At 42.7% G+C, this 12149-nt stretch overlaps 1 protein-coding gene across 1 annotated transcript in view; it reads right to left on the reverse strand.

The window, feature by feature from the left end:
• KLHL4 (kelch like family member 4) overlaps positions 1-12149 on the reverse strand; it is an 840437-nt gene that overhangs the window by 267847 nt on the left and 560441 nt on the right. Inside the window, exon 4 of the mRNA XM_086964616.1 lies at positions 5343-5539. Coding sequence (XP_086820742.1) covers positions 5343-5539 — 197 coding nt within the window. The remainder of the gene's footprint in view (positions 1-5342; positions 5540-12149) is intronic.

Raw genomic sequence — 12149 nt, forward strand, 5'->3', positions numbered from 1 at the left:
GAAGAGGAAACGCGAGCGGGCGGGACAAGTGAAACAAGACGGCCTCGCCAATTGGAGACTGCAAGTGCAAGTTTGCGAGAAGCACGCAAACAGCGTCCCCGAACAGGAAAAACACATCGCAAACGGGCAGAACAAGCAATTCCGCAAGCTTGCGTAATTCTGTGTAGCTCGCAGAGATTTTTTACCATTTCGCTGAACTTTGCGTAAAGCGAATACGCAAATTACGCCCACCCCTACCAACATCTCCAAATCGGACCTTGGTGACAATTCCGTGACCCGAAGCATGGCAAAAGTTCCTCTCGGTTCCCAGAAAGGATCTAAAAGCCTGGGGTCCCACTTTTTCTACACAAAAATCCTTTGTTCTCTGAAGGCAGAGAGTGTCTGTACCCAGCCAAAACCAGTTCTGTCCTCTCTGGTGCAGTTCCCTGGCAGGAGGTGGAGACAGCATTGTTGAAAGCAGACCTGGTCCAATCAGGTGAAAGGAGTTCTCTTCCCCTATTCTAAATTCAACCCAGGCTTATTCAGCCCAGCCCTGACTCATCAGACTGTCGGAGCAGCTGCCCTCCTCCAGCCCTCGTCAATCAAAAGCCAGACATGCAATACACAAACCTAGCGGAGGCACACTATATGGTTAGGCAAAAAATTACTACTTTCTAAAAGTGGTATTTTTAAACACAGAATGTAAACATCGCCCACACTAAGAGATGCACTTTAACATTCTGAGTTCAAGCATACTAAACTTTATTTTCCCATCTTGTTCCCAGGGTCAGTTAAGTTTATAAGATGTTATAAGAAAACTGCCCATTCTGGCCTATGGGAACAGATAGCCTTGCAATAGTGAAAATTTTAATTGGCAGTATTTCACTATCAACACATGCCACACACATCAGGGCATGTCCTTCCTTTCACTTACAATACACACTGCCCACAGGTGTACCTTGGGACTACCTTAGGTGTGACTAACATGCAGAAAAAGGTATGGTTTGGGAACTGTCAGGTGTGTGCACTTGCCAAGTCGACATGGCAGCCCCAGACTGCACACAGGCTCTGCAATGGCAGGCCTGAGTCATATTTTACAGGCCCCTTCTGTGGGTGGCACAATCAGTGCTGCACGTCCACCAGCAGCATTTGATTCACAGGCCCTGGGCACACATGGTGCACTGTACTAGGGTCTGACAAGTAAATCAAATTACCAATCATGGAATCACTAATCCATAACAAGTATTTTCCAAAAGGAGCACTTGCACTTTGGTACTGAACAGCAGTGGCAGAGTGCCCAAAGCATCTAGACTAGCAAAAACACAGGAGGTAACAGCAAAAAATGAAAGGGAGACCCTCGCCAATGGTGCCAAGTCTAACAAGCACTATTTTTGAATTTGATCTTCAAAAATTACTATTTGTTTTTTTGTCATTTTTAGCTTGTTTTACTCAGATAAATATTCTCTATTCTTCTACTGGTATGGTGTCTTTTTATGATGTTTTCACAGTCTTACTGGTATTTGTGTGGCACAAATTCTTTACACATTGCCTGACTACTCTGTGCTAAGCTACCAGAGGGTGAGAACAGGTTATTTAGGTTATGTATCGGACTTACCCGGACTAGGGTTGTGGTCCCTACTTGGATAGAGTGCAAACCTCTGCCACCTAGAGACCCTAATTCTAAAACTAGACACATTGGTTTTGCCAATGGTTGGTAATAGAGGTATTGGTGGGGTGCTATTGGTGATCATGTGAAGTTGGTGGTGGTGTTATTGGGGATGATAATATTGATACAGGTGGTATTTGTATTACTAGCAGAGGTATTCGTACCAATGGTATTGGTGGTGTTCATGGTGGTGGTATTAGTATTGGTAGTGGGCATGGTGGTGATGTTAGTGACGGGGATGTTGCTGTTTCTTTTATTAGTGATGCTGTTATACTGTGGTGATGTGATATTGTTGGTATTAGCATTGCTGATATTGGTATTGGTGATGAAGAATTGATCTGGTATTGATAGGACTCTTAGCTGTGTTAATGTAGTTATGGAATGATGCACCAAATAGTCAATGACATCACTGGATAAAACAGAAAGTGAAATAGAACTGACCTGCAAATCCCTATAAAGTTAAAAATGGGAGATTGCACTCAAATTGAGATTCTGGTATTCTTAAGATCAGGTTCCATTTTCAGTTTGGAAGTAGAGCATCTCCACGACTATCCTAGAATGCTTTTTCCCAAGATGAACCTAGTACAATCTGTCTGAAGCACATGTCATGTCTATTCCGCCCTCAATATATCAAACTGACATTGACATTACACATTCCAATAATACTACCTCTTGCATTATTATTATTATTTACAGCAAGAACTATTTCCCTTTAACTATTCAATTCATAATGAGGACCAAAGCCTCTTAATAAATTATATGCTTTGTTTCACACTTACCAAGACCGCTGTAAAATAAAACTGCAGAACCCCATATAGGAGAGTGAGTTGTGTAGGATAGATGGAACTATATCACACAAAGTGATCACTGGGAATACTAAATTAAGACATTATCTCTGCTACAGTTTTGGGCTGACTGGTGTAAGTAGTTGAAGAGAAGAAGTAACACTATTTTATCACTTTAGAGAATGGCAAATGATTGCTTGCAACAGGAACTTTCATGGCATTTGATGCATCTGGTTGGAAATATTAGAACATTTGTTGACAGATCTGAAATATACAACAGCACAGAACATAATAACATACACTAAGTAACAAAACAGCACTAAACGTAAGAGCACATCTCCACAAAACATTAAAATAGAAGGCAACACAACAACCGCAGTACACACAAAAAAGCATTGCAATAATGTACCATAAATACTCAGCAGCACAAAAGCAAAAGAATACATCACCATTACAACAAAAAGCAACATAACAAACATGCACACACTTTTTTGTCATACATTATCACCTCCAGAATACTTTTTTATACTACAATGGTAAAATGTGATTGCAGCAAGAACTGACTTAACCCGTTTACCGCGGCGGAATGTCCGTGGTGCGGGCAATCTACAGAGTGGGCGAGGATGCGTCGGCCAATGGTTGTTCTCAGCACCCGCTAGGTAGTGCTCGCGTCGGCCATTGGCCGACACATGCACGGAACGGGTTAATGTACCACTAAGGACATGACATAAAACCAGTTAAAAATATTTTGTGATCTGGCTCAGGGTATGTGGATCCTGAAAAAGGCAAAATGCCTATTTTGTGTTGCGAAGCTCTTCATACATCTCTTTGTTGAAGAAACTGCCAAAACAAATTTTTAAAAAAAAGCATGTCCTCGGGGAGATTGAGAATAAAAGATTCAAATCATTGGATTTGTCTGTTATGTGAGCTTGATCTAATTGATGGGGTCAGTACAAGATTATCTCAGAACAAGAAAACGCTGAAGCTGTGTAGATAAGGATGCAACAATCAACACAGTGAAAAAGGAGGCAAATCAGAACGGCGCAGTGACACATTGGAGAGCATTGAAACAAAAGCCAGCCTAGATAGTGTGAAAGGATTGAATAAATCTAATTAAACCTAAATAGGATTAATTCCCAAATTTGAGGCAATTAAATAGAACATGTTTTCTGCTAAAAAAGAGAATGAGCCCATACATGAACATATTAAACCACATCAGTGCATTGGCAATGAATCAGTTCAGCGCTGCTTACAGTGTGCTAGACTCTTGCTTCCATTTTGATACCAAGAAATATAACTGCAGGCTCCACTGGCATGGAATCAAAGCCAAGATGCCCCATTTAAAGGTGGAATATTTGTTTTTTACATCTGAAAATCATAAAAATGTATGTTGTGGGGCAAAAGGCAAGCATGTGCCGTTCTCGACAAGCTTCAGCGCAGGCCACAAGGATCAGTGTTACTCTGTGGTTAAAGTCTGGTTTAACTGTGCAACCAGCAGTCGCTCCTCCCCAATAATGCAGGAGCTTCGCCCCACTGAGATTGAAAGAAAATAGGTAATAAAACAAATGTTTTCTTCTTTTATTCTTCTCTGGCAGCCAATGCTGCTGAGTGTAGGGTGGGGCCAGGCAATCCTCTCAACACTAGTGAGGGACTGAGTGGTAGGAGACGTGGAGGGCATCTGTAAGTGCGCATGTCTGTTTGGCGGCCGTCTTAGGCTTAGAACTTAGAATTTCTCCAACCAACTGGGTAACGAAATTACACTGGCTCCCAGTCCCTGTTTGAGCACCTATAAAGGCCGCTCAGACAAATCTAGGTGCTGCTCTCACACCATGAGAGCAGCATCTGGATTGGGTGGGGAGTCTGGGAGCCTGTGATGGCCCAGAACTTCCAGAAGAGGAGCAGCGAGGCATCTGGCAGTCAGATGGAAAAGCATGTGAGTGCATTTTTTGTATTATTCGACTCTGTGCTACCCTACCATTTTATTATGGCAGCAGCCGCTGATGTTTGCATCAATCCAAAGTAAGTCACCTTTGTAAATCAGCACAACCAACATCGGAGTATATGTGCAGCGGTGTCAAATTTAGAGGTACACCAGCAAATCTTTTTGGGACTCCTCCCTTCAAAATAATCCTTATGATCATGTTGCACTACCAGTTTCATTGTGTTGTGGGGTGTAGCTCACTACATGGGATGCCCTACATCTTGGATCACTACATCAGATTAATTGCGCCGTGGGACAGCGTAAACTAAGATAGGGTACAGGTTAAATTAGCTGAGCCTAAGGGTTGCCAGTGACTCTGTCCCGCCAATTAGAACAGCTGCCACTCACTTCCCCCTCTCTCTTGAGGAACATTCCCTGCTAGTTATATTTTTAAAGATAGAGCGTTCATAATGCACTGAATTAACACATGCGCTGTGATTAAAAAAAAAGATTCTGTGGATCTCATACGCTAGAAGGAGGAGGGGAAGAGGTCTAGTGTTAGGCAAATGGGGTGCTTTGTCACACATCCATAAGACAGCATCGGGCACCATGAATGATGCTCCCTCAGGACAGTGTAAAGAAGCCCATATTCATGTAAAGCACTACAACTGGTCTCGCTTATCCTGCGGTCTGCATATAAAGTCTTCAAAGAAGATTTATATCTGTGGTAACAGTAGCTCCATATCTGCCAATATAGTCTTATCTTTAATATATTGGACAAAATATTGTGATAGGTTGCATTTGTTTCCAATATTCTAACTCACACACCTAACAGGAATATATGTTTTGCTACACATCGAAAATGAAGGCCAATCATAGATATATGAAGCTTCTCGAATTTGAGCAACAAAGAAATTAAAAAAGAAACAAGAGAGCACAATGGGAAACGTCACGTCTCAATCAAATATATTGACATGTGGAACTTACTTACCATGGTGTAGCAATGAGCGACCCTGAGTAGATCGAGGCAGCCCTGGGCATCACCAAAGGACCGGATCCCTAAACAGTTTGAGGGGTGGAGTTGCTTCATGAGAAAGTTGCAGCATACTTCAATGACCTGAGATAGCTGTAGAAGACAGGCTGCAGCCAGTAAACTCTCTATGGTGTCTTCTTTTAACTCTAAAATACCTGGGTGATTCAAAAAGAGGAAAAGGGAGATTAGATTGTATTCCCTGCCTTTTACATTAGTTGAATCACTGATTACGAGACCTACACAAAGAAGCATGAGATCTCAACAGTGCAATGCATAGATACCTGATGAAAATTCATCATTGTTTTTCTCCAGCATTTAATTTGTTTGCAACATTAAGGAATTTTCTGTTTTTCAAGCATAAACAGATTCTACAACAGGTAGGTACTAAGCATAGAAACCAACATTCTGCCAAAAAGGGTGAGGAAATCGTTTGAGAGAGACAGAGGTAGAAAACAATGACAAGAACCCACACAGGATACCCACGCCGACAAAAGTACGAGCCGTGGCCCGGTACTGGGGGCAAGAGCCAGCCCCCTCAAACAGGGTCAGGATTGCTCACCAGCCAGTAGGAAGGGACTGAGGGGTTACAGGAATAGCCTGGGGTGAGTGGGCAGGGCAGAAGATATGTAGGCCCGGAGGGGCAGGAGAAACATGTACGAAAATCCATGGGAGTGCCGGGGGCGGGGGGGAGGGGGGCACCTGTGCGGGGCAACATACATAGGGACAGGAAAGAAAACAATCAACTAGGTTGGTGCCACCCAAGTGTTGAAAAAACCAGGCAGGAAACAATCAAGGCCTGTGGGTGCTATGGGTAAGGGGTTCAACAACCACTTCAGGGTGGATCGGGCCAACAAAAGCGAGAAAAGGACCCCAGACCACCTCAAAGACATCTGGTTTGTCATTGAGCTTGTATGTCAACAGTTCATGAGCAGCAATTTGGTGAAGTTCCACATGCCATTCCCCTACAGTGAGGTATGTTCATGTGAGGTGAGGTCTGGAAGGTCTGAGGTATCAAGAAGGAGAGCAAGGCAAGGCAAGAGGGAACTAAGTAGGATCTGTAACAGCGAAGCTGAGACCATATACTCGCCCAGTAGGCTGCAAGAGATGGATATGCTCAGAGGATATGAAACAGTGATCAGCATCGCATATCCAGCAGGGGTCATGAGAAATCAACTTGGGTTATCATGGTGACCACTACCAATCATGAAACACCTTGAAATATAGGAACTTATGCCAGGATACCCTGCGGACCAAGGCCTGCTCTGTCAGGAGGGAAGCCAATGTCTCCAGGAAGTATGCCTTTGTAGACCCATCAGGCATGAAAGCCTAGTCGCAGCACTTGAAGAACCAGAATGAAGAGCTTTGATGAGCACTCCATAAAGGCCTGAGACCAGACCTCTTTAGAGTGCAAATGTTCTGCATTACAGGTGAAGTGGAGAGCACTGGTGTTGCCGGCCCAAGGGCTACCGCCAGGCAGTGTGTCAGCTAGAGGAACCACCAGAGGTCTACCAGCTGAAGGGCAAATTCCATATGCAGAACGGGAAAGGTCTTGGGTCTAGCTTCATCATTCAGTTGATCCACCATGAGCAGACCCAGCACACGTCAAGACTCCTATGATAATGGTGCCCCTCCCAATGCGCAGAGCAGAATTGTGCCACAATGGGACCTTCACATGCAATAGCGGTGGTACACCTGGCAACCGGAGTACATCTCACCAGGCCATCGATGGCAAGGCTAGTTGAGACAACACCACACCAAAGTGAGAGAAACAGTTAGGGAGGCAAGTGTGTGACGGAACATCAGATAAGTGAATGATGTTCCGTCCCTGCCCTTGCCACTCTAGATGACACAGAGAGGAGCGTCCTGAGGCAGCACCTGTGAAAACACGAATGCTAGAGAGTAAAATTTCACATGCCCTCAGGCCTTGGCTTGGGACAGCTCCAGATGTAAGTGCTGATGTCCGCATCAATGGAGACAAACAGTGTCCATGGAATACGTAGAGGCAACATCCCAAACATGTAATTGAAGCAGGAGAGATTCAGGAAGGTCCACTTCTGGAGATCCCATTTCAAGAAGTTCAGCAGATCACAGCCACTGGAAACTCGAAGAAGAGAAGAAACAAAATAGAGGAAGAGGACACACTACAAGGAAGGCTTCTGACAGTAGCCCACAGCCAGACACCGCTGCCTCCAGGTCATCAGAAAGAAGACTCACCTTCTCAATAAAGTCCTTACCCAAACCCACATGTGATATAACGTGGAAAATATTGTGGAAGTCAAGATGGTCAAATTCCTTCTCATCATTCAGGGAAAGTGCCAGAAATTTTTAAGGGTCATCCTTCTGCCACAGGAGATGGAACAAAAGGCGGAGATGGTCTCAGGAGCTACAGCTTGCGACAAAACTCATCTGAGACTCAAGAATCAGAAGGGGAATGAAATTCCCCAGACAAGTAGCCAGCACCTTGGCCGGCACTTTGCATCAACATTGAGCAGTGAAATCAGGTGGTAACTAATTCAGTCCAGGGGGTCTTTACCCGTCTTAGGGAGAAGGGTAATGATGGCTGTGTTGGAGATAACCCCTATCATGCCCACTTCTTCAGCCTCCAGAAAGGTCCTTGTTAGGTGGGGGACCACATTTTGAACCTTCATTTATCAAGGAACTACTGAAAAGATTTATACCAAATTACAAAAAGCATGCTTTCTGCATAAATATCTCGTTTTCTTCTGAATTTGGAGTATTTTTATTGTGCAGTAGGGGTTTGGTAACAGACGTATCATAATGAAAGATTACTATAAAAAAAACATAGAAATTCACTGATAAAACAACAGTTAAAGTGTAGCTATGCATGAAGAGGTCGTAACATTTTAACTTCTGCTAAAAAGAACATTACAAATTCACCGAAAAACCACTACAATTTTCAAACAAAAAAGCACTGATGTTTACCAGCTATACGTTTCTGATATAAGTGTAACTTGTACCACTATGATGCACTGCTATGACTGCACATATCATGCCACTGAAGACATCTGAAATCTATAGGGGTGGAAGTTTCGCTGTTACGTGTAACTGGTGAACTTTAGTGCTTTCCTTGCTTTAAAAAGGTAGAGTTTTTTCAGTGAAAACAAATATGGAGTGTATTATGCTATTTATTACCATTCTTGAGTGTGGGGAGGAAACAAAACTCATGAGACACGAGTGAGTCATGATGCCCCTCCTCTCCTTCAGGTATGAATAGAAATACATATTCACCATAACTAGTCTTCCCACAATAATTCTGCTGACATACAACAAATCATTTTTTAATAATACTGGTAGACTTGAAAGGCAGCAAATCTTTCTGATAGAGTCAGGGCAGACTCAACAGAAATATGAGCTAAGCCAAGGAGACAGTAACAGGTTGCGGCTGGTTTACTAGATAGTTATTTTTATTAACTCTTTTACACCCTTGTATGGTGGTAGATGTATGAACATGAGGAATTCATAAAACATGGAAGGGTATTCCTCGAAATCTGTGAAAGTTGCTTGTTATCTGATTTAATCTTATAAATGTTTTGACATTTCCTAACTACATTGGAAAACTGTTTTGCATACGTGCCGTCACGCCTTTTTCGCTATTTTTACTCTATTTTTATTGGAGAAACCCCTCCCCTCGGTAACCTTACAGATTTAATATTTTTTTCACTTCTGGTCCTACTCTGGGAGAAGATTTACTCTTGCCCTTTGTGTGTTCTAAATTTTTCCTGTGCATCTTTGCCCTGACATATGCTCTCCTCAATGCTGAAGCATGATTTTGTTACAAATATTAATTACTTATCTTTTTTTATTTTTTTATTGTATTTATTGATTTTCACAATAAACAATTAAAAAGAAATACATTAAAGCTTGGTGTTTGACCATGGTTAATGTTATATTTCGGATCCATAAACATGCAGAAGTCTACAAAACAAATGTTGATTACGACAATCCTCACTGAGGGAGGGGAGGTCGGGTGCACTCAAGTCACCATTGCGTCAGTGTTTACCCATTGGACGCTTGTGTTCCCCTGTTCATCCCAGTACCTAGAGAGGTGTGTTTTTGTGGGGACAGGGTGTCTCCAGTATCCTGTACAGCCAATAGGTAAGAGTGAAATGGCCACCATATGTCAAGGGGCCTAGCAGGAGACTGCAGGAGACTGCAGCAGTGCACATGTGTCGCTGTTAGTGTTGCAGAATGCAATGCTATGTATCTATGTTTTCAATTTGGGTGTAAACTTGCAGCCCCAATTCAGGGATACCTCCCTTTTGGCAATGAGGAGTGCAATGGCAACAAAGCGTCGCTTCGGTTTGGAGACATCATGCATGCATCCCATAAGTGCCAGCAACCGTGAGCGTGTGAGTTCCATCTCTAACATATGGGAGATTTCTGCAAAGACCACCCTCCAATACCCAATAATCTTATCACATGTACTGGTTATATGTGCAAAGTCTGCATCTGGAGAGCAACAACTGGGACAAGTTTGCAGACAAGTGTGCAGACGGGATGGGTCAATGTGCTGTGATTTATTTGGCGTCATGTATGCCCTCAAGAGAAATTTAAATGCAGCAACTTGAGCCTGTGGTTGGGGGAAACTCAGTGTATTATGGCACAGCAGCAACTCCATGCGAGTCAGTGATAGGATAGCCCAGGTCCCCCCCCCAGGCTGCATACACCCCAGCATCCCGGCTGGGGAGTAAGGACACAGCGGCCCTGTATAGCCGGAACATAAGGTGAAGCCCATTTGTGTCTTTAATAATACCTGTCAAAAGAGGAAATTCGGGGGGTTCGAGCTGATAGCTGGGAATGTTGGTCCTAAGAGACCTCTGTAGCCTTTGCAATATGAATTAATCCATAACTGTAGCCTCACGGAAACGGGAGTCATAACTTATCTTGGGGTAATATTGCAGATGGGTAAATGCAGGTGTGAGTGCAAATTAACTGTGCATTCAATGATGAGGATGTTTGAGCAAGTAAAGTAAACCTACAAGTGCTGCTTTCTTCATGAACCGACTCATTGTATCTACAGAGAGCACAGATTTGGAGCCTCTTTCTCGGGGCTCATTCTAGAGCAGAAGTAAAAACATTCACATAGCTGAATTGGAAAAAAGGAAATTGCTCACCATAAAATTATCATGACTCATTTTTAAAATGGGATGCAGCTTAATTATATTATTGAGTTCAGATGTAAGTTGAACTCTGCAATTTATCTGTAGTATTTACTGTTACACATTCAAAATAATAAGTTTAGATAAAGATCGAAAAAAAATCCAGTAGGAGGAGAACAAACCACTTGTCCTGTGTTCCCAGGGTCTATGATCACGTACGGAGGGTCATGATAGTACAAAACCCTCATATGCGGGCACAGACGTTGGGCCGCCATTCAGTGCCGCAACAGCATTATCATTGGGTCTCAAGTGTTTTTATTCTGTAGAACATTGGTATAGGAAGCTAAAAACAGATCCATGCGTTTTCAGGCCTAGTTACTAGCCTTACACAATAGTGAGAGCCGTCAACATGTTTCAGCCTCCTGGCATCTCTAGAGGCTTTCGTCAGGACCAAGTGATTAAGAGTGTATATTGGCTCTTAAGTGAAAACAGTGGTTTACTCACTACCTTTATGATTTAGGAGGTAGATAAGTTGTATCTGTACCTTAGTTCATAACGATTATGGCAGCATCAAGGGATTCGGCAAGCTTGGCAGACCTGTTGCAGTGCTGCCGTCACGAGGACTTGTGCTGACTCTAGTTTCTCGGGTCACTTGAGACTGGATATAAGGAATTTTATATGACACTCACTTTAGCACTAACACGCCCTATTTTTATTCCTGGCCACTACTGTCACTCCAGTTGGTCTTCCTCCATGTGGAGGTCAGAATAACATACAAAGGAAAAGACCCAATGATAATGCTGTTGTGGCACTGAATGGCGGAGAACCAAGATATACTGCCCAACGCCTGTGTCCGCATATGAGGGTTTTTTACTATCATGACCCTCCGTACGTGATCACAGACCCTGGGAACACAGGACAAGTGGTTTTTTCCCCCCTACTTGATTTTTTTGCTCTAGCCTAAGGAAGCTGAATGAACTACAACTTCTTCTTTTTCCCCCTCCATTGATTTTTGAGTACATAAAGATCGACAACATACCCGTGCAGTAGATAAAAATCTAATTATGAAAGCCTGCTCCACTTAGTGTTTTTTGTATGTATTTATTGCATTATTTGTTACGCTTTTAAAATTGTAAATGCCCTATGGAAATCAATAGTGTTCCTGCAAATATTCTCTTTGAAATTTGGGAGAAATAATGTGTTTTCTAATTGCCTCATAACTGTATGCAATAATAATAATGTACATATAAATAATTACCTAACATTCTCATGGAGAATAGGCATTCCAGGAGAACAGAAGCCTAAATATGAATGTTTGCTGCATGCATGAACTGTCATTTGAGTTCTATAGCTTAACGCAGTTAGACCACTAAGTCTATCATTTTCATTACTGTAAGTATGCCAATGGAAGGAAATTAATTGTCCAACTAAGATAACACATGTCCTTTGACATGGACGAGGAGGGATCATATGTTTCATATTTATTGTTGTTTGTTTTAATACATAAATATCCATGGGTCTATATAGAAACTACTGAGTACTACAAATGCTGTTCACAAACCTGTCTGGTAAAGGGAGGACCAGGGAGGGCTTCAGGGAGGCATCTGTAACCACCCACAAAAGAGTAAGCCCTTTGCTATTCATA

The sequence above is a fragment of the Lissotriton vulgaris genome, chromosome 4_1 (assembly GCF_964263255.1).
Source record: "Lissotriton vulgaris chromosome 4_1, aLisVul1.2, whole genome shotgun sequence".
NCBI classification, from domain to species: Eukaryota; Metazoa; Chordata; class Amphibia; order Caudata; family Salamandridae; genus Lissotriton; species Lissotriton vulgaris.